Source organism: Bos taurus, chromosome 10 (genome assembly GCF_002263795.3).
Source record: "Bos taurus isolate L1 Dominette 01449 registration number 42190680 breed Hereford chromosome 10, ARS-UCD2.0, whole genome shotgun sequence".
NCBI classification, from domain to species: Eukaryota; Metazoa; Chordata; class Mammalia; order Artiodactyla; family Bovidae; genus Bos; species Bos taurus.
Genome location: NC_037337.1, coordinates 35,876,372 through 35,896,182, shown reverse-complemented (window position 1 = coordinate 35,896,182; position 19,811 = coordinate 35,876,372). Strand labels below are relative to the sequence as shown.

General features: G+C 51.9%; 1 protein-coding gene across 5 annotated transcripts in view; it reads right to left on the bottom strand.

Moving 5' to 3' along the window:
- Positions 1–495: 495 nt before the first annotated feature.
- The window catches only part of PAK6 (p21 (RAC1) activated kinase 6), a 39,599-nt gene continuing 20,283 nt past the window's right edge, over positions 496–19,811 (bottom strand). For all 5 annotated transcript variants that reach the window (XM_010809194.4, XM_010809195.4, XM_010809196.4 and 2 more), the window contains 8 exons: positions 12,576–12,784; positions 11,050–11,703; positions 5,019–5,516; positions 4,778–4,911; positions 4,293–4,419; positions 4,078–4,203; positions 3,484–3,618; positions 496–2,048 (listed from right to left, as the gene is read on the bottom strand). In XM_010809194.4, coding sequence (XP_010807496.1) covers positions 1,881–2,048; positions 3,484–3,618; positions 4,078–4,203; positions 4,293–4,419; positions 4,778–4,911; positions 5,019–5,516; positions 11,050–11,703; positions 12,576–12,779 — 2,046 coding nt within the window. In that variant the 5' untranslated portion in view covers positions 12,780–12,784 and the 3' untranslated portion in view covers positions 496–1,880. The remainder of the gene's footprint in view (positions 2,049–3,483; positions 3,619–4,077; positions 4,204–4,292; positions 4,420–4,777; positions 4,912–5,018; positions 5,517–11,049; positions 11,704–12,575; positions 12,785–19,811) is intronic.

The window sequence follows — 19,811 nt, the reverse complement described above, 5'->3', positions numbered from 1 at the left end:
TCTTCACAGCTCCTCATGGTCTCCTTCCTTTCTAAGAACCAAAACAGAGACCGCTTTCTCACTAGAGGCATTTCCAGGCCACTTCCTGTAGACATCTTGAGGAGAGCCGCAGCTGACTTTCCGGGGGTGGGAGAAGCAAACGGGGAACGGGAGACGCTGCTCCAGAAAGTGGTCACTATCCCTGGTGGCTGCCCCAGAGCCCCCGTGGTGGCAGCAAGCACGGCCCATGGCTCTGGCTTTCTGGGTTGAGTTCTTCTCCCCTGGGAAGGAGCTTTGTCTATTTTTCAGCTCATTCAGTCCCAAGGGCCTTTCACTTCCTGTTTCCCTCCTTCTCGGCCCTCATTGCCACCAGAGAGTTGGATTTTCTGTGACTCAGGATGGCCATTGGGGAACTCACGTCAGGGAGGAAGGGGGACCATCCTGGACACCCACTACAGTGTGTCTAGTTTGAAGACAGCCTGGCTATACTCCCAGAGACAACAGGGAGGCCAGAGGTTTTGAACACTCAGTTTAATTTAAAACAGGCACAAGTGCAAACAATTCACAAACGGGAAGATGCTTTTGTTTTTTAAAACTCTGACCCTTAAAAAAAAGTTCTTGCAATTTTTTTTTTTTTTGCCCCAAAGCAGGGCTCTAGGGACAGAGGAATCTAAAAATATTATCTAGATAGGGTCCAGACACCTGGAGTTCTTCCCTGGGATTCCCTGTCTCACAACAGCCCTGAAGGCTGGAAGGACAAGGAGACAGGTGTATGAGGAGGAGTTAGGGGTGGGTGGTCTGCACAGGTGGGGTGCCCACTCCAGTGACATGATGGCCCCTGGGAGTTGGTTCACCTCCCCCAGACCAGGATTTTGAAATGAACCGGTCCCCCGCGCATACACAAAAAGGAGCGGGTCCCTGATGACCTGGTTGTTGAGATGAAGCTCACAAAGTCTGTTCTCTCACCATTCTGGTCCCTGGCTCTCAGACTCCACGGTACAGGAGAAAACTGCCAAGCACCTGGGATATGTTTGACAATAGAGACCTCTTCATGGTCAGGTAGAAACCTGGGACTTAAGTGATAGGAAGCCAGGCAGGTCACCTTCAGAGCAGAACTTAGTGGGAGAAAAGATGGAGAAGCCTCACCGAAGCCAGCCATGGGTGACCTTCCCCCCCGCCCCGCCACACACACCCCCTGTAAAGTGAGACCACCTTTACTGCTAGTTGCCTCCTTCCTCTTTCACCCAGAAAATTCCCCTCCCTCACCCATATCCTCCGAGCAGGCTGTTCACACTCGGGTGCTGGCTGTGCTAGGGGCCTGTTGTCATCACAGGTGGGTCAGGAAGCCAGTGTAGGAGGAACTGCAAATTCAGGAAGTCAGACACAAAGGGAGGAAGATGGATTCGGGCAATAAACGCCTTCCCTGTGGCCCTCTCAGACCCCAGGGTTTGGAGCTGGAGCTGAGAACAGCAAGCATCCTAGTGAAGACAGGCAGTCTGCCTCTTGGGTGACCTGGGATGCTCGTTTACAACTACCATTATATATATATAAAAAAGAACCACAGCAGCCTTTTCTGCTGTGTTGGCCGCCGTGGCCAGAAGCGCTGGTCTCCATGTTTCATAGAAATATCCCTGTGCAAATAACAAAGGGTCATCCCGCAGAAGGGGTCTCCATCATCCCAAAGGCAACTGGGGACTCTTGGGAGGGCGACTGACCGAGGGGCAGGTCCGGCCTGGCCCAGTGGGCTAAGGGGCAGGAGGGTAGGTTGGGGGCTTCACATTCAATCTTTGGAGAGAATACTGAGAGAGTGAGGCAGACAGGCAGGCAGGCCTGTTGGCAAGCTGGCAGCCCAGTGTCCCCTGCCTGTGGGCACAGGTGGCAGGCGCACTCTGGGGTTGGGCTCAGCAGGTGGAGGTCTGCTTGCGGTAGAGCTGGATCAAGGGCACCAGGCACTCAGGCAGCCCGGTCTGCAGCAGGAAGGGGTGGTCCAGGAGCTCCTGGGCGGTGGCTCTCTCCTGGGGGTCCCGCACCAGCATCCGGTCCAGGAAGTCTCGCAGCACCGGGGAGACCTGTGGAGGCAGGGCAGTGAGAGGAAGCCACAGCTGGTAGCCACTTCGGGGTGACCCAATCTACCTGGCTCCACCATCATATGAAAGCCTTATGTTCTCTTGTTTCTTACTTCCTGGTTCCTCCCAGGCTTAGCACTTTTTGGATTATCAGGTAGGTAAGCCTGGCAAGCTACAGTCCATGAGATCACAAAAGAGTGGGACATGACTCAGCGACTAAACAACAACCAAAGAAAATCAGCATCAGTCCAGGAAAAGTGGCCAGTTCACCTATAGGAGTGCTGTTGAGCGATGGCATTAGGGTACCTGGAGAGCTGGGCTCCCAATACAGCCCACCTACTACGCTGCTTCTCAGGGCTCTCAGTGTTCAGACTGTGGAAAGGTGCCAGTGATCCAGTTCTGGGTCTATCCCTGATCCCTTGACAAGTTGCACTTTTCTCTACAGCTCAGTTTTCTCATCTGTAGAATAGGCTAATGATAATATCTGCTTGCTTTGTCTTTCACATAGAGCTTTAGTGAAGATTAAAAAAAAAAAGATCAGGGATGAAGAAGTGTTTTGAAAACTAGAAAAGAACAAAGTGAGACCTGAAAAGAAGATTCCTTTGTTGCTCGATGCCTTGGAGTCTAAGTCAAGGTTCATTGACTTAGTTCATTGACAAGTCAAGGAGTCTTGCCTCGGTTCATTCTGAGAAATATTTTAGGATAAGGATGAGTCTTAGGCTGTTACAGAAAGCTGCATCCTCTGGGGAATTAGCCAATTAGAACTATCTGCTAGTCTAGGGGTCAGGAGTGCAGGCTCTAAGGACCATTTGTCTCAAAGTGTTTCCTGTCTGTCCTCTCATCCAGCTGGGCTGCTGCTGCTGCTGCTGCTAAGTCGCTTCAGTCTATTTTGCCATTTAGGCACCCGGCTTCAACCCTCTGGGACATTTCTTACTCTGGCCACCAGATGGCAGTGCCATTTTGCAGCTCTGTGCTGAGCTGGCCACCAGCAGGGGGTACCCACAGGTAAGGACTGGGGGTTTGGGTGGATTTGGCAGGAAAAGGTTCAACACACACACACACACACACGAACATTGGCTTTAAGGGGAAACTAGTTTAGATGTGGTTAGGATATACACTGCCGGGGAGGGCAAGCCAGTTCTCTGTGATGGACTGGGAACATGTGCTGTGGTATAGCTCCCCAACACATGGGGTAGAGGGGGGTCCTGCTCAGTTAGTTTCTCTAGATTCTTTTCCAGGACATCAGGGTTTGCCACAACCTTGCTTCTGTTCTCTTCGGCTCCTGTCATTGCCTGCAGGTGGAAACTTGTCAGAGTGACCATAAGAGTTTGTGACTAGGCTCCACACCCAGGTGCAGCTGGGCCTGAGAGCCAGGCTCTGATCCTTAAAGCCTCAGGAAGAATGGGGCCTGCAGGCTCACACCTGTGTGCTGACTGACCTTGTAGGAGTTCTTCAGCTTGGGTGGGGGGCTGTCCCGAAGCCTCTTCATGGCTTGCACAGGGGAGTCACTGAAGTAAGGTGGTTCTCCATCCACCATCTCAATCACCATGATGCCCAGAGACCAGATATCTACCTGCAAGAGGAGAATGTCCCTGACTCCACTGGCCGGAGTCTGGCCCCTTGGTAGTGAGCAGCAGGCTACAAGCAGAGAGGAGCAGTGGGTCCCAGGTCTCCCTGGTGAGTTGGCTTCCTTCCTGGCCACCTGCCCAGTGCCCTGCTTAAGTGACCACTGGCTGCAAGGTCACAGCTGTCAGCCACTCTCTTAGAAAGGCCATCACACACAGGGAAGCCTGGCTACACCCCTACCTGCCCTTGGGCTTGGGGGAGAGCATTTGGGGGGCCAGCTTGTGGCAGCAAAGTCATAGGCCAGAGAAGAACCATCCAAAAGGGGCCAGTGGAAAGGACTGACTAAGCGGGAACCTAGGAACTGGGGGCAATCTTTGGTGGGAAGCTCTGGGGAGGACCACAAGTAGAAGAACCATGTGTCTCCAAGCCCCTTCTGGGAGGACTGGGGGCTGGAGAGAGTGGTTACCTCAGTTGCATACAGAGACCTGGAGATCACTTCTGGAGCCATCCAGTATGGGGTTCCCACCAGGGACTTCCTCTTAGGGACATCTTTGCTGATCTGTGCACAGAACCCGAAGTCCGAGAGTTTCACCTGGAGTTAGGGCGAGGGGGAGGAAAGGGAATGAGAGGTGAGGGAGCCAGGAAGGGGATGGTGGGTGTACCAGGGTGGGCAGGGCTTACCCTGCCATCGAGAGTCAGCAGGATGGAGTCACTCTTGATGTCCCGGTGGATGACACCCTGGGCATGCAGATAAGCCAGGGCCTGCAGCACAGCCTCACACACAGTGGCGATCTGCTCCTCATTCAGCCTGGATGTAGAAGGCATGGCCACCAGCAAAAGAGAATGTTAGCTTTGGCAGGGCGGCCGGGCAGAGGGGCTGAGCAGAGTGGGTGCCCCAATACTGGGCCCCATAGCTCCTGGGCGATGTGTGGGGGAGCCGAGTCAGGTCAGAGCCCTGGTGGAAACAGGCCTGGGCCTAGGCTGGAGACCCAGTGTCTTCCTCACTCCCCTAACACCCCCCAGGTTGGTTTACCCAAGCCGATGGGCGTGGGGAGGATGGCTCAGGACAATGTGACAGGTACCTCAATCATATGGGACCCAGGCTATCTGAGCCCAGGGAGCAGTGGGGCAGCCAGTGCCGGGGCCCCGCCCTTCCAGCTGCCCACCTGACTTGGGAGACGATGTCTGTGAGGGCCCCGCCCTGCAGGAACTCCATAAGCACCCACAGCTCCTCGCCCACCAGGTAGCTCTTGTACATCTCCACCACGTTGAGGTGCTGGTAGTCCCGCATGATCACCACCTGGGGGCAGGAGGGGATGCCTGAGTGCCAGCACTCTCCCCGCGCGTCCGTGCTCCTGGAGGTCCATCACTGACCCGCCACATGCCCGCCACACCCTCTCCTCCCACCTCGTTAAAGAGCAGCTCCCTGCGCTGCTGCTTCCTGAGGTCCATCATCTTGACGGCCACCTGGCGGCCCGAGTGCTTCTCCCGGGCCAGGCAGACGATGCCCGTGGAGCCCTCGCCAATCTTCAGGTAGCTGTCCAGCAGCAGCCGCGGATCACCCTGGTCCACCACCATCCTGAGCGCAGCCTTGAACTGCTCGTGTGTCACGACGCCCGTGTCCTCGCCAGCCAGGGCGCCCTTGGCCACCGCGGGGTCTTGGGGCAGGTACAGGTTGCTGGTGCTGATCTGGGCATGCCGGGTGCGGGGCGACCCCGCCGGGGAAGACCGGCCTGGAGGAGCGCCGGCGGCTGGGGCCGCGCGGAGGGACTTTTGGGGGCTGCTGGTATCCGAGGCGGTCAGAGGGCTGAAAGGCCCCACAGGCTGGTCTGAGGGCAAGGACTGGGCCTTGGCCACCAGGCTGGAGGGGCCGCCTTTCAGTGCCGGTCTGAAGGAGGAGCTGGGCTGTAGAAAGAAACAGAAGGAAGGTTGGCTGTGAGAGCACTTGGAGCACCCTTCCCAGAAGCAGGGGGTGGCCGCTGTGACCTCTGGACAAGTGTAGGGTCAGGCAGGGCATCAGATGAATGTGGGAGGTGCCTTAAGCAAAGATTTTCAAATGGAACTGAAATCAAACCACAGTCCTGCTTGAGAAGCCAACCCCCAGTGTTCCCAGGTGAGCAGAAAAAATAACAGCTGTTTATATCCACTCTGCCCCTCCTGGGAAGACAAAGCCAGGTCCCTGGAGTGTTCTGGGCTAGGTATTTCTTCCCTGGGTGATGGACAGTCAGACCCCAGGGAGGCCACCAGGAGGCGATCCCCACTCTGTGCTGTGGGGCTGCACAGGGAATCTGGGTCAGAGCCATTCACAGCTGTGTCTCTCTCACCCAAGGGCTCAGGTGGGCAGAAGAGGCCCTGGGCATGGGGTGGAGGGCGGCAAATGCAGCAGCGCAGCTGTGACTGACTCCCAGGGCAGGGAAGGAAGGCCCCAGTCGAGGTCTGATAGTCCTGCTCATTCCTGACAATGGGGAGTCTGTGTGTCTGTGCTGTGAGCTACACAGCCATGTTACCTGGGGGCGGGGGGCAGTCCTTGGGTGTCCCCTGGACTGAGGATTTGGTACTAGAGAGATGTGGAGTCAGGAGGGTAGGTCTGGCCAAACACAAGCCTTGGGGCTGGGGTGAGAGGGTTTCCTAAGGGCTCCCTGGAGCAGCCCCTCTGGGTGATACATGCAACTCCCATGTATCCCCCAACAAGGAAGAGAGGGCAGCAGGCCCATGTTTCTGATCTCTGGCAGGGAGTGAGGGAGAGAAGGTGGAACTGAGTGCAGACTGGGCCCCCAGTGAGCCCTACACAGCTCCAGCCCTCCTGGCAGCCACAGCAAGAAAGGGTCCCATCCTTGGGTTTTCCTCAAGAAGCTGGTAAAGTACCACACAACATCACCCAAGGGCACCTGGAGAGGGCCATCCCCCAAAGTGACCTATTGGGGGGACACTTGAGGAGCTGCACAGGGACCTTCTGAGAACATCTCAGAGCCCATTTCATAGATGGTTTGTTTAGGTGCCTAGAGGGTGCTGGCCCTCCCTCACCCTCACAACTGAATCAGCTTCCAGAGAATCTGCTCAAGCACTCAGCTTGGGCTGGGCTGCATCAGTCTGGGCCTTGGGTCCTACCAGGCTCAGCCAGAGCCTTCTCAACCTCTTCAGCATCCCTTCCCCCTGGACTTCAGAGCCCCCACCCCAATCCCTGGCCTGGCCTGGCCTAGTTGAGCAAGTGCACGATGCCACTGCCGTGGCTGCTCTGCCAGCCCCAGTCCCATGTGCCCGCTGGGCGTGCTCCAGCCTCAGGCAGGCCGTGCCTGGCTTCAGCTCAGTCCTCGAGGTGAAAGAGCAGGAACGCCTCCTGGGACCGCTGAGACCACTCCACCCCTGCCTGGGGAGCACATCTGTGTAGTAGGTAGACTGTCCCATGTTCCCGCCAGTACCCAACCCTCACCTGCCTTTCCCTAGTCTGTTGTGGTGAAGCACTGGGACCTCCAGCTGAGGGTCAGGAAAGGACCTGGATTCTGGTCTTGCCATGAATCCTATGCCAGTCCCCCTCTCTGAGCCCCAGTTTCCTCTGATCTGGGGAGCTGGATAAAATGCAGAGTCCTGGGCCTTGGGAATGGCCTCAGTAGGTTCTGAGAGCAGGGACTCTGCATTTTAACAAGGCCCTGGAGACCCGGGTTCGATCCCTGGGTAAGGAAGATCTCCTAGAGGAGGAAATGGCAACCCACGCCACTATTCTTGCCTGGAGAATTCCATGAACAGAGAAGCTTGGTCCCTGGGGTTGCATTGAGTCAGACGTGACTGAGCAGCTAACACACTCGCACTGGGTTTTGAGGTGGGAGGAGCTTGAACCATAATTTGAGCTGCTCTGTGATTCCATGGCTGCGGGGAGCCCATGGGAGGGCTGGGTCTAGGGGTAGAGGGAGCGTGGCCACCACTGAGGCTGTGGGGCCACAACCAGGAACAGAAGCATCATGCCCTGTCACCCAGAAGCAGCGCCCACGGCTCTGTAAAAAGGCTGCCTGCTGGCCAAGGCGGATTTAATATAGAAAATGTGCTCTCTGAGCAGCATTGGTGTGGGCGGAGCTTGAGGACGTGAAAAGCTCCTAAAGTTGCCCTCAACGTTATCCTCTTGGCCCTTGACCTCTCTCCACCCTGGATCTCTAAGGAAGGCAGACAATTTCCCATTCCTTCCGGCCTCTCAGCTTCTTGCATGAGCTCTCTGCTCTGAGGATGTGTGGACACGGGGAGGGTGGGGACAGGCCATGCAGAGGGGCTGAGGAGGGGGCTTCATTCCTCTCTGCCATCAAGGCCCCCACGGAGACCCTGAGCTCAGGGCCCGAGGTTACAGGGGGTGGACCCGGTGGAGAGGCCAGCACCCATGTGGTCTAGGACACGGGGGTGGTGGGCCAGGCTTGGTCTTCACCTCTGCAGGGTCTGGTCCCAAGTGTCCCTTTGTGGGCTTTGCTGCCTGTCTCCACAAGGAGGGAGCTTCTACCTCACAGAGCCACCAGAAAGGACCGGGTGAAGCTTGTTAAACCACTCCAAGAAAGCGAAAGGGCAACAAAACGTGGACTTAATTAAGGACTCTGGATTAATTCTGGAGTTACTTGTGTGACTGAGGCCTCTTGCAGGGCAGGAAGCCACTAGAAAGAAAAGTCGTTCGTGGAGTTACAACGCTGCCCCATGTTCCCTTCCTGGGCTGTGGTAACAGGGCCGAGCTCTCCACCTGTGGGCTCAGGAGGCTGTTCTGTCAGGGCTGCACAGGCAGAGGCCATCTCATAATATTTAAGAAATAATAAAGCCATTTACAGAGGGCTTACCACTTTAACAAGGGCATTAAGTGCCTTATCTCATTTAATGCTCATGGCCCTGTGGATTGTTTTATTAAGCCATGGGTAATATTATTATCTACGTTTGTAGATGAGGAAATAGGCTCGGAGAGGTTAAGTAACTTGCTCAGAGTCACTCAGTAGGAAGCAGACTTCAGCCCCGGTCAGGTCAGCCTGACCTCTCACCTCTATGCAGTGGTCTGACTGGGAGTCCTTGGCATATAATGGAGTACATGATACACAGCAGGTATTTAACCCAGGTTTGCAGATTGCTGAGGTCTTTCTGACTCAGCCTTTCTGCCACTAAGTGGGGCCATTTCTAAATCCCTCAAGCTCTGTCTTACCTCCTTGGCCTTCCTGTCCCTCCTTGGGTCCTCTTTTGCTCTTTGGTCAAAGTGAGTGACTGCAGACCAAGTGGCACAAGAGCCGAGGGCAGTAGTTCTCAACTGGGGATGATTTTTTCCCTTGAGGAACACTTGGCAATGTCTGGAGGAATTTGGGGTTGTCCCATCTGAGGGGTGCTACTAGCATCTAGAGGGTAGCAGTCAGAGATGCTTTTGAATATCCTTCAATAAACAGGAGAGTCCTTACCGTAGAGGATTATCTACAGACGTCAGCGGTACAAGGTTGAGAAGCCTGGACCCAGAGTGGCTAAGGGGCAGTCTTGGCCCTGCCTTTTAGGAGCCTGGCTTGAGAACATCTGTCCAGAAGGGTGTGCCCAGGGGGCCAGATTGCGAACTGTGGTGTCTCTGAGTGCCAGACAAGTGCCACCTGCCTCCACAGGTACAGGGGAGACGCTGCACCCCTTGCAGCAGCAGCCCACAGTAGGTGCCTGGTGAAGTGTGCAGAGATGGGGGATGGCCTGGCCCCCTGCTGTGGGGTGCAGGAGGAAGCTCTGGGCCATGCATGCCAGTTTTGACACCCCCTTTTTTCCAAATCCCTGAAACCACCTCCCTGCTCCATCAAGACCCTCTAAGTGCACTTTCTGGTGGTATGCACTGTCCTGCTCCTTCCTTAGTTTTCTGGGGAATGTCTCCCCAGGGACACAGCCTTCCAAACCCCTCCACCCGCTCACAGGCACTCATGTTTTCACACATGACATATCAAGCCACGTCTCATCTATTCCTCCCCAAAACCGAGCCCTGTAGGGGATCCCAGCCCACTGTCCTTTGTCCCAGTGGGGGCTGGAGGGCACAAAGCCCAGACCTCCTCTGGCTGGCAGCAACTTAGAAGGGGTTGAGGGTCCAGGTCACTCCCAACCCCGCTGTCCCCCACACTCAGGCGGGACACAGAGGCACCATCTGGGAGGGGAGACTCTGTCACTCAGGCTGCTGTGCTGGTTATTTCTTAGATCTGACCTATAACCCTCGTGGGCTTCACTAGTGGCTCAGTGCTAAAGAACATGCCTGCCAAGCAGGAGACACGTCGATCCCTGGGTCTGGAAGATTCTCTGGAGAAGAAAATGGCAACCCACTCCAGTATTCTTGCCTGGTTTGAAATCCCATGGACAGAGGAGCCTGGTGGGCTGCAGTCCACAGGGTCGCAAAGAGTCGGACACGATTTAGCAAGTAAACAGCAACAAGCTCATGCTGCGGCCTAAGCTCATTTCTGCCTGTCCCTTAGGAAGAAGCTAAAAGATGCCTTTGTGAAAAGGCCTTCATAAGCAGGAGGTGTGAGCCCAGAGGGCCCCCCACCCCTAGCTGACTCTTTGAGTCAGTCTTCTCATCTGCCAAATGGGAAAGGATGTTACTGTCACCACGGACGGCGTGTCATACGGTATGGAAGAAGCCAAAGCTTTCTCTGCCTGCCAAGAAATGTCACCATTAGGGCTCCATTCACTGTTTCCTTTTTAACAAGAAAAATGTGTGCATTTGATACTGTCACACATGCTGAACGCTGGTTCTCCTGATGCTCCCAGACCCAGGCAAATTCAATCCTCTAACTTTTCACAGGGCACACAATATGAGAAAAAAATAATTATAGAAATGTTAAACAGAGCAGCAACCACTAGAAAAAGGGTAGGCAGGAAGGAGGGGAGGAAGGGAGGGAGTGAGGAGGAAGAAATCCTCACTAGAGAAGGGCATTTCTGAATGCCTATGGGAGAAGTAGTGCAGGGAGGCTGTGCCTGACCTCAGGAGAGCCCTGGGAGAAGCAGGGGTTGAGGCCAAAAGAAGATCTGAGAAGAGAGAGAGCCAGAGAGACCTTGCCCCCTAAGTCCTAGAGCACCTACTTCTTCTGGGGCCTGGGTAGGGGTTGCTGGTCACTGGAGGCAGGGGAGGGTCTGGGCTTGTGGTTAAAAGTGCTGCTTTTTCAGGGGGCATACCTGCCTCCCTGTGTGGTCTGCCTAGACACATTCCAGAAAGCAGGAGTATCAGCTGGGGCATACTGGAGCCCCTCAGAAGCCCCTGCAAAGTGACCTGGCTTGCAACCTCTGACGCACATGTGCTAAGCCTTTGGAGAAGGAGCACTCAGCTGGTTCAGTGTAGAATCCTCAGTTGATGATCTGTTGCCTTCCCCCAACCCGACCATGTAAGCAGGAAAGGCGGGCAGGGCCTGTGTCCCCAGTGGATGCAGTGGGCCCAGCTGCCTACCCTGGTGAGAGTAGGGGCCCCGGCCTGACCTACCTTGCTCTGTGCTGGAGGGCCTGGCTTGCTGCTGCTTGGAGGGGCCGTGGCAGGAGCAGACAGGAACATGCTTCGGAACAGCCTGCGCTTCAGGCTGCTCTCCTGGGTCTTAGGGCTGGGGCTGCCCTCCCCGCCAGGCCTGCCCGCGGCCGAGCCCACCAGGCAGGACTGTGGCCGGGCCTCCTCGGGGCCATGCCTGGCAGTCTTGGTCCCACGCCTGCCCGTGGCTGTAGGGGGTGAGGTCCCAGTTGGGGAACTCTGCAAACAGGTGCCCAGCTGCAGGCAGCGCTGTGTGGCACCCTGGAACTCGGCAGGGCCCAGGGACTGTGCTTTGGCGGCCAGTCCATTGGGAAGGACCCGTGGGCTCTGCAGCTCGGGCCACGGCACCTGCCTGCGTCCTGCTGGTGCGCCCCCGTTGCAGCTGAGGTAGAGTCCGTGGGGGTCGCTGCGCTCAGACTGGGGGCTCTGAAGGTACATGTCCGGGTCAGCGGCCCACTGCTCATCCCCCAGCAGCCCCAGGGACTGTGCCCGCCGCCGGCTGGTGGGGCTGCGGCCGCGCAGGGTGTTGGAACTGATGACTGATAACTTCTGGATGTCGTTGAGCAGCCCGGAGATGTAGCCGTCCGTAGGCACTGAGCTGCCCCGCACCACTGTCTGCGGGAGGGGTGGAGGAAGAGTGTGGTGAGCCTCCTGTTCATGGTGGAGGGTGGGGGTCAGGTCAGAGAGGGGGGCCTGGAGGAGGAGGAACACCTGAGGACCTTGCTTGCTGCATCATCTACCTGTTCCTTAATTTTTCAGTCCCTTACCAGGGCTCACAGAGGGCCAGGTCTGTGCTGGGGTGGGCATAAAAGAAGAAGCTTCATTCTCATGGGCTCAAGAGCTCCACAGTCTGGCAGGGCAGACAGGTGAGTAACCACAGTGTTTAATCCAGCATGCCTGATGGTGTGGGTGGCTGAGCCTGGGGAGCTGGTGGGACTTCAGACCCTGCCTGGAGCTCACTGCCATTCTCCAGCTCTATCTGTGGTCTTCTTGGGGGGCATGCAGAGTTCTCTGTGGGGAAAGGCTCCAGGCCAACGCTTTCCTCCACACACATGGGCTTTGTGCCCTCCAAACCCCGCCAGGGCCCTGACCCCAATCCCTGTGAGGATCTTCATCACACTGTGTCCTGACCTACACAACGTAATCCCCCTGGTCTGTGAGAGCCCCAGGTCCAATTTAAAATATTGCTTTGGGACATACTTAAAGATTGTTCATTGTTATCTGAAACTCAAATTTTATTGGGCCTCCTGTATCTTTATTTGCTAAATCTGGCAACCCTCCCACCCTGTGGGTTGGGATACCCCTCCCCCTTCAAACCAGACTCCTTCTCCCTAGGGAGAAGAGAAGAGGCTGATTAGCAGGGAAAGAAAACAAGGTAACTGATAGCTGGTTGTCACGTTTCCTCAGGTGCCTGGGTGGTCCTGCCAGCTGCCCTCCCTGGAGAGGGATGGTCTGAACCCCACCCTCCGCCCTCCTGCCCGCCTCACCTTCATGGGCTGGAGCTGCACCCGGGTGATGCGTGAAGGGTCCACAACGGGCTTGGGTCGCCGCAGCGTGTCCAGGATGTTCTGCCATTGTGGGGGGAGGCCCACGAACTTGCCTTCTTTGGGGTCGAAGGAGGTGTGCACGCGGTGCTGGAAGTTCTGTGGGGCCGAGATCTCGGGGCGTTTCTTCTTTTTCTTGCGGAACATGGTGCCTGCATGGGGAGGCTCAGGCTGAGCTCCGGCTCCACAGGGGCCTGGCCCCAGGGAAGCACAGGGGGCTGCAGCGCGTGCTGGGGGCCCAGGCTCCCTTCCCGGGCACACCCCCACCCCTACCAGCCAAGGCTCCCTTCCTGGGCACACACCCCCCGCCCATACCAGCCCAGGCTCCCCCTACCCAACCTCGCAGGCCTCTTCCTTGGGGGAATGGGCTAGCTCCCCACAGAGAGGTCCCAGAAGTAGCAAGAGCCCCATAAATAAGCCAACACAGACTACAAACATGGAAAAGAGGTGTCTGTTTTCTTGTCTGCGCCAAGTCCCCTGCCGAGCACGCAGACTCTGGGGGTGTGTTTTTATAAGATCCAAAGACATGACAAATATCATTCCACCGTCAAAGAGCTAAAAGCGGGGTGGGGGAAGAGGGCGGAAAGCCCACAAACGCATTTATGAAGTAAGCATGATCTTGATTCTTAAAGCAGATAAGACTAGTACAAGAAAAGGAAAATGTGAACCAACTTCATTTATGAACATAAAAGAAAATCCTAAATAAAATTAGCAAATTGAATCCAACTGTGCATTAAAGGTTTTTGTTTGTTTTTTCTTTTATATCACAGTCAACTCGGGTTTGTCCCAGGATGGTTCTAAAACAAACCTGTCAATGTGACATGCACCTTCACAGAAAGGCAAGCTGCTGATTCACAGGCACGCTGCCCAGTCAGGGACCAAGCTAAAAGGACCCTCGTGGTCCCCAGGTGCTTGGCCCTAATTCTGGAAAGGCCCTGAGCCAAGGGCACTGCTGGGGAGGGTGAGGGCCACTATCTTAGGGGGAAAAGACAGCCCAGCTCCACCTGGGTTCCTTTCTCTCTGGTCTCAGAACTCTGACTATACAAAACATCCCCTGCAGTCAAACCTCCATCCCTTACTTTGCAGTTGGGGGTTTGCCTAAGGCCTTAAGGGGCTTCCCTCATAGCTCAGTCAGTAAAGAATCTGCCTGCAATGCAGGAGATCTGGGTTCGATTCCTGGGTTGGGAAGATGCTCTGGAGAAGGAAATGGCAACCCACTCCAGTATTCTCACCTGGTGAATCCCATAGACAGAGGAGCCTGGCAGGCTACAGTTCATGGGATCACAAGAGTCAGACACAACTTAGCGACTAAACCACCACCACCTAAAGCCCTACTAAGCTCCATCAACAGCTCTGAGTGACATGGGCATGCAGATCTGAGTGAGAGAGACTGGAGACCCAAGAGGCAAAGCGCTGACCCTTCCAAGTGCTGCTCTGGCCTTGCCTTCAGGGAGCCCTAGGCTGGGACCACATGTGATGGAAGACACTCAAATATTTTTATATCTGATGTGACTCAAAATAGCTCAATGGGTTTGTGTGTGTATGTGGGTGGGGGGTGTGTGTGCAAAAGATACTCAGTAGGCTCTTGTGTCAGCTATAAAGGTCACTTTCAACAAGACACGTTTTGTGTCTTGAATGCTTGGATCATTCATCTATCCACAGAACTGAATATGGTCATGGCATCAGAACATGGCATTCTCTTTTTTGCTTCTGCTCTGGAAGCAGAATTTTCCTGGTTACTTTCACAGGTTCTGGAGTAGGTCACAGATCTAGGAGGGAGCTGGTGCCCACTTGGAGGGAAGGGGGCTCAAACAGCCACAGCCTCTCCACATTCACCAAGAATGAATCAATCTGAATCCAGGTCATACCTCTTGGAATGGCCATCACTTTGGGGACCTTGAAATTCAGGAATCTATCAAACATTCCCACCAGGCAAAGCCACATGTGCAGAAGCTCCAAGAACCAAGGACTTTAGAATGAAATATACCTTTGAGTTATAGAAGAGAGGCAGGAAGTCTGCCACCAATTTGGGGAGATTCTGAGCAAGCTACATAAATGCTGTAACCCTCAGCACTCTTCATCTTTAAAGTGGGGTTAATAAAAGATAAAACACAGGTTTAGGGAGTGTTAAGTGAGCAGATTCCCATGAAACAGGGGCTTTTTCTCTTGCTCTGTTACCTCTCTGAGCATCCTCTCAGTTCAGGGCCCTGCAGACAGCAGAACTTGAGCAGATACAAGTCTGGAAGTGATGCCCAACCCCTATCCTTCGGAGTCACCTGGCAGGGGTTATGCGTGATTTCTGGTACTAGGGCCCTTGCTACTTCTCCACAATGTAGACTCTTCATGGTTTGGTAAAACTTGACCTCCTCCTGGTGGCCTTTGGCTACAGAAGAATCTCAGTTCTGCAATTCTGTTCTCAGAGCGTCTCAGACCCTCTGGATCTGTCCAGACATCTCTGGATTAGCTCAGCTGACAGTTTCACTCTCCTCCCTACTCTGTGAACTCTTCTAGAGGTGCAGGGAACAGCCAAGAGTTGAAAAAGAGCTGGCTAATACTCCCTCCTGCAAGGAGATCAAATCAGTCAATCCTAAAGGAAATTAACTGAATATTTATTGGAAGGATTGATGCTGAAGCTGAAGCTCCAATACTTTGGCCACCTGATAGGAAGAGCCAACTCTTTAGAAAAGGCCCTGATGCTGGGAAAGATTGAAGGCAGGAGGAGAAGGGGGCGACAGAGGATGAGATGGTTGGAGGGTATCACCGACTTGATGGACATGAGTTTGAGCAAGCTCTGGGAGATAGTGAAGGACAGGAAGCCTGGTGTGCTGCAGTCCATGGGGTCACAAAGAGTCGGACAACGACTTAACAATACTCCCCCCAACCCCACCCAGAACACCCCACACCCTAACTTCTTGGCCCCACTCAAGGGCCCAGCATTTGCTGCAGGAATGTGCAGAGATGGCATCTTTAGTAAATGGTCTGTGTGACTCCGAAATCACCCTAACAACTACTCCAGAATAAAGTTCTTCCCACGGGTATCAGGAAGGGCCTGAGGAAAGGAAGACAGTGCAGGGTCCTAGGGCCCAGGAGTTGGGGTGGGAGGTCAGGAGCTGACAGAAGCAGTGAACTGAGCTCAGGCTTCAGGGGAGGGGAAGCAGAGATTTAGGAATCGGAGCCAGTCACTTAGTGAGTGGGAAATCCACACCTAAAGGGAGGCTTCCAGGACTCATCCAAAATGATGGTAAGGCCAACACTGCTTGAGACAACATGATTTTGCACAGAGAAAAATCTACACATAATCTTTTGGGATTAAATGTGAATTTTAAAAGTCCCTAATTCAAGATTGGTATAAAAAAAATCAATTGTATTTTTGCATACCTGCAACAAACAAATAGAAAAGGAAATAAAAAAAAAAAATTCTATGGTACAATGGGAAATAGACCTTTGTGCTTTGTCCCCCAACCCTACCCCCCACCCCCATACCTGGTACAGAGCTCTTAAAACTCCTGGAATCCCCAGAGTGATAAAACTGTTGTAACTTTCAGCCTCACCCTCTCCTACTTCTGCAAAGGGAAGAGGGGCCTGGAGACTGAGTTATTCATTAGGTCCAGTGGTAAAGAATCTGCCTTCCAGTGTAGGGGATGAGGGTTTGATCCCTGGGAGGGAAAACAAGATCCCACATGCTACAGGGCAACTAGCCACAACTGGAAAGTGTGCATGCGGCAAGGAAGACCTAGCACAGCACCCCCCTCCAAAGTCATCAATAGCCAACGATTTAATCGATTGTGCCTACTTAATGAAACTGCCATTCAACCCCTCCGGGATAGGTTTCAGGGCTGAAGAACCCAGGTGCTGAAAGGCTGATGTGCATGGAAGCTCTATGCCCTTCCCCTCTCCAGTCCAGAATCTCTTCTTCCCTTTGGCTGTTCCTGTCTCTTTTCTAGTGAACTAGTTATAGTAACGTGATTTCTTGACTTCCACCAGCCATCTCAGCAAATTATCAAATGTGAGAAGAGGGCTGTGGGAAACTTAATTTATAGCCAGCTGGTCAGAAGTACTGGCTTTGGAGCGGGAGTCCAAAATAGGGGGCAGTTTGTAGGGCTGAGCCTGAGGGGTCTGTGCTATTTCAGGAGTTAATGTCAGAATCAAACTGCATTATGGAACACCCAGTTGATCCCAGAGAGTTGGAGAAGTGATTTTAGGAAGAAAAAAAAAACTTCTCATTTGATGTCAGAGGTGTTGTTAGGTAAAACCCTTCAGACATCCTTTCCCATTTTACATTAAAAATATCAGATTTTTATGAATAAATCTAATTGAAGAGGTGCAAGGTCTCTACATGGAAAAATATCAAACATTAAAGATAATAAAGAATGTTCATAGGTTAGAAAACTCAATATTATAAAATTATCAATTATTCCCAAATTAACGTACAGAGTTATTGCAATATCAATCAAAATCACAGCATAATTCTGTTGATAGAAATTGACAAACTGTTCTATATTCTATCAATGAAAAATCAGAAAGAGAAATTAAGGAATCAATCCCATTCACCACTGCAACAAAAACAATTAAGTATCTAGGAATAAACTTACTTAAGGAGACAAAAGAACTGTACACAGAAAATTATAAGACACTAATGAAAGAAATCAAAGATGATATAAATAGATGGAGAGATATTCTATGTTCCTGGGTAGAAAGAATCAATATTGTGAAAATGACTATACTACCAAATGCAATCTACAGATTCAATGCGATCCCTATCAAATTAACAACGGTGTTTTTCACAGAACTAGAACAAAAAATTTCACAGTTCATATGGAAACGCAGAAGACCCCGAATAGCCAAAGCAGTCTTTTTTTTTTTCAATTTTTTAATTTTATTTTATTTTTAAACTTTACAATATTGTATTAGTTTTGCCAAATATCGAAATGAATCCGCCACACACTAGGAAACCAAAGCAGTCTTGAGAAAGAACGATGGAGCTGGAGGAATCAACCTTCCTGACTTCAGATTATACTACAAAGCTACAGTCCTCAAGACACTATGGTACTGGCACAAAAATAGAAACATAAACCAATGGAAAAAGAAAGAAAGCCCAGAAATAAACCCATGCACCTATGGGTACCTTATATTTGACAAACGAGGCAAGAATATGCAATGGGGCAAACACAGCCTCTTCAACAGATGGTGCTGGGAAAACTGGACAGCTACATATAAAAGAATGAAATTAGAACACTTCCTAACACCATATCGGAGAAGGCAATGGCACCCCACTCCAGCACTCTTGCCTGGAAAATCCCATGGACGGAGGAGCACGGTAGGCTGCAGTCCATGGGGTCGCGAAGAGTCGGACACGACTGAGCGACTTCACTTTCACTTTTCACTTTCATGCACTGGAGAAGGAAATGGCAACCCACTCCAGTGTTCTTGCCTGGAGAATCCCAGGGACGGAGGAGCCTGGTGGGCTGCCGTCTATGGGGTCACACAGAGTCGGACACGACTGAAGTGACTTAGCAGTAGCAGTAACACCATACACAAAGATAAACTCAAAATGGATTAAAGACCTAACTGTAAGACCAGAAACTATAAAACCCTTAGAGGAAAACATAGGCAGAACACTCAATGACATAAATCAAAGCAAGATCCTCTATGACCCACCTCCTAGAGCAATGGAAATAAAAACAAAAGTAAACAAGTGGGACCTGATTAAACTTAAAAGCTTTTGCACAGCAAAGGAAACTATAAGCAAGGTAAAAAGACAACTCTCAGAATGAGAGAAAATAATAGCAAATGAAACATCTGACAAAGGTTTAATTTCCAAAATACACAAGCAGCTCATACAACTCAATACCAGAAAAACAAACAACCCAATCAAAAAGTGGGGAAAAGGCCTAAACAGACATTTCTCCAAAGAAGACCTACAAATGGCTAACAAACACATGAAAAGATGCTCAACATCACTCATTATTAGCGAAATGCAAATCAAAATGACAATGAGATATCACCCCACTGGTCAGAATGGCCATCATCAAAAAGTCTACAAACAATAAATGCTGGAGAGGGTGTGGAGAAAAGGGAATGTTCTTGCGCTGTTGGTAGGAATGTAAATTGATACAGCCACTATGGAAGATGGTATGGAGATTCCTTAAAAAAACTAGGAATAAAACCACGATATGACCCAGCAATCCCACTCCTAGGCATATACCCTGAGAAAACCAAAATTGAAAAAGACACACGTATCCCATTGTTCACTGCAGCACTATTTACAATAGCTAGAACATGGAAGCAACCTAGGTGTCCATCGACAGATGAATGGATAAAGAAGCTGTGGTACGTATACACAATGGAATATTACTCAGCCATAATAAGGAACACCTTTGAGTCAGTTCAAATGGGGTGGATGAACCTAGAACCTATTAAACAGTGAAGTAAGTCAGAAACAGAAAGATAAATATTGTATTCTAATGCATATATATGGAATCTAGAAAAGTGGTACTGAAGAATTTACTTACAGTGCAGCAATGCCGAAATAGACACAGAGAATAGACTTATAGACATGGGGAGAGGGGAGGTGGGGTGAGATGTATGGAAAGAATAACATGGAAACTTACATTACCACATGTAAAATAGATAGCCGATGGGAATTTGCTGTATGGCTAACAAACTCAAACAGGGGCTCTGTAGAGGGGTGGGATGGGGAGGGAGATGGGAGGGAAGTCCAAAGGGAGGGGATATATGTATACCTATGGCTGATTCAAAGAATAGCAAGAAGAGATAAGAAAGCCTTCTTCAGCGTTCAATGAAAAGAAATAGAGGAAAACAACAGAATGGGAAAGACTAGAGATTTCTTCAAGAAAATCAGAGATACCAAAGAAACATTTCATGCAAAGATGGGCTCGATAAAGGACAGAAATGGTATGGACCTAACAGAAGCAGAAGATATTAAGAAGAGATGACAAGAATACACAGAAGAACTGTACAAAAAAGATCTTCATGACCCAGATAATCACGATGGTGTGATCACTGACCTAGAGCCAGACATCCTGGAATGTGAAGTCCAGTGGGCCTTAGAAAGCATCACTACGAACAAAGCTAGTGGAGGTGATGGAATTCCAGTTGAGCTCTTTCAAATCCTGAAAGATGATACTGTGAAAGTGCTGCACTCAATATGCCAGCAAA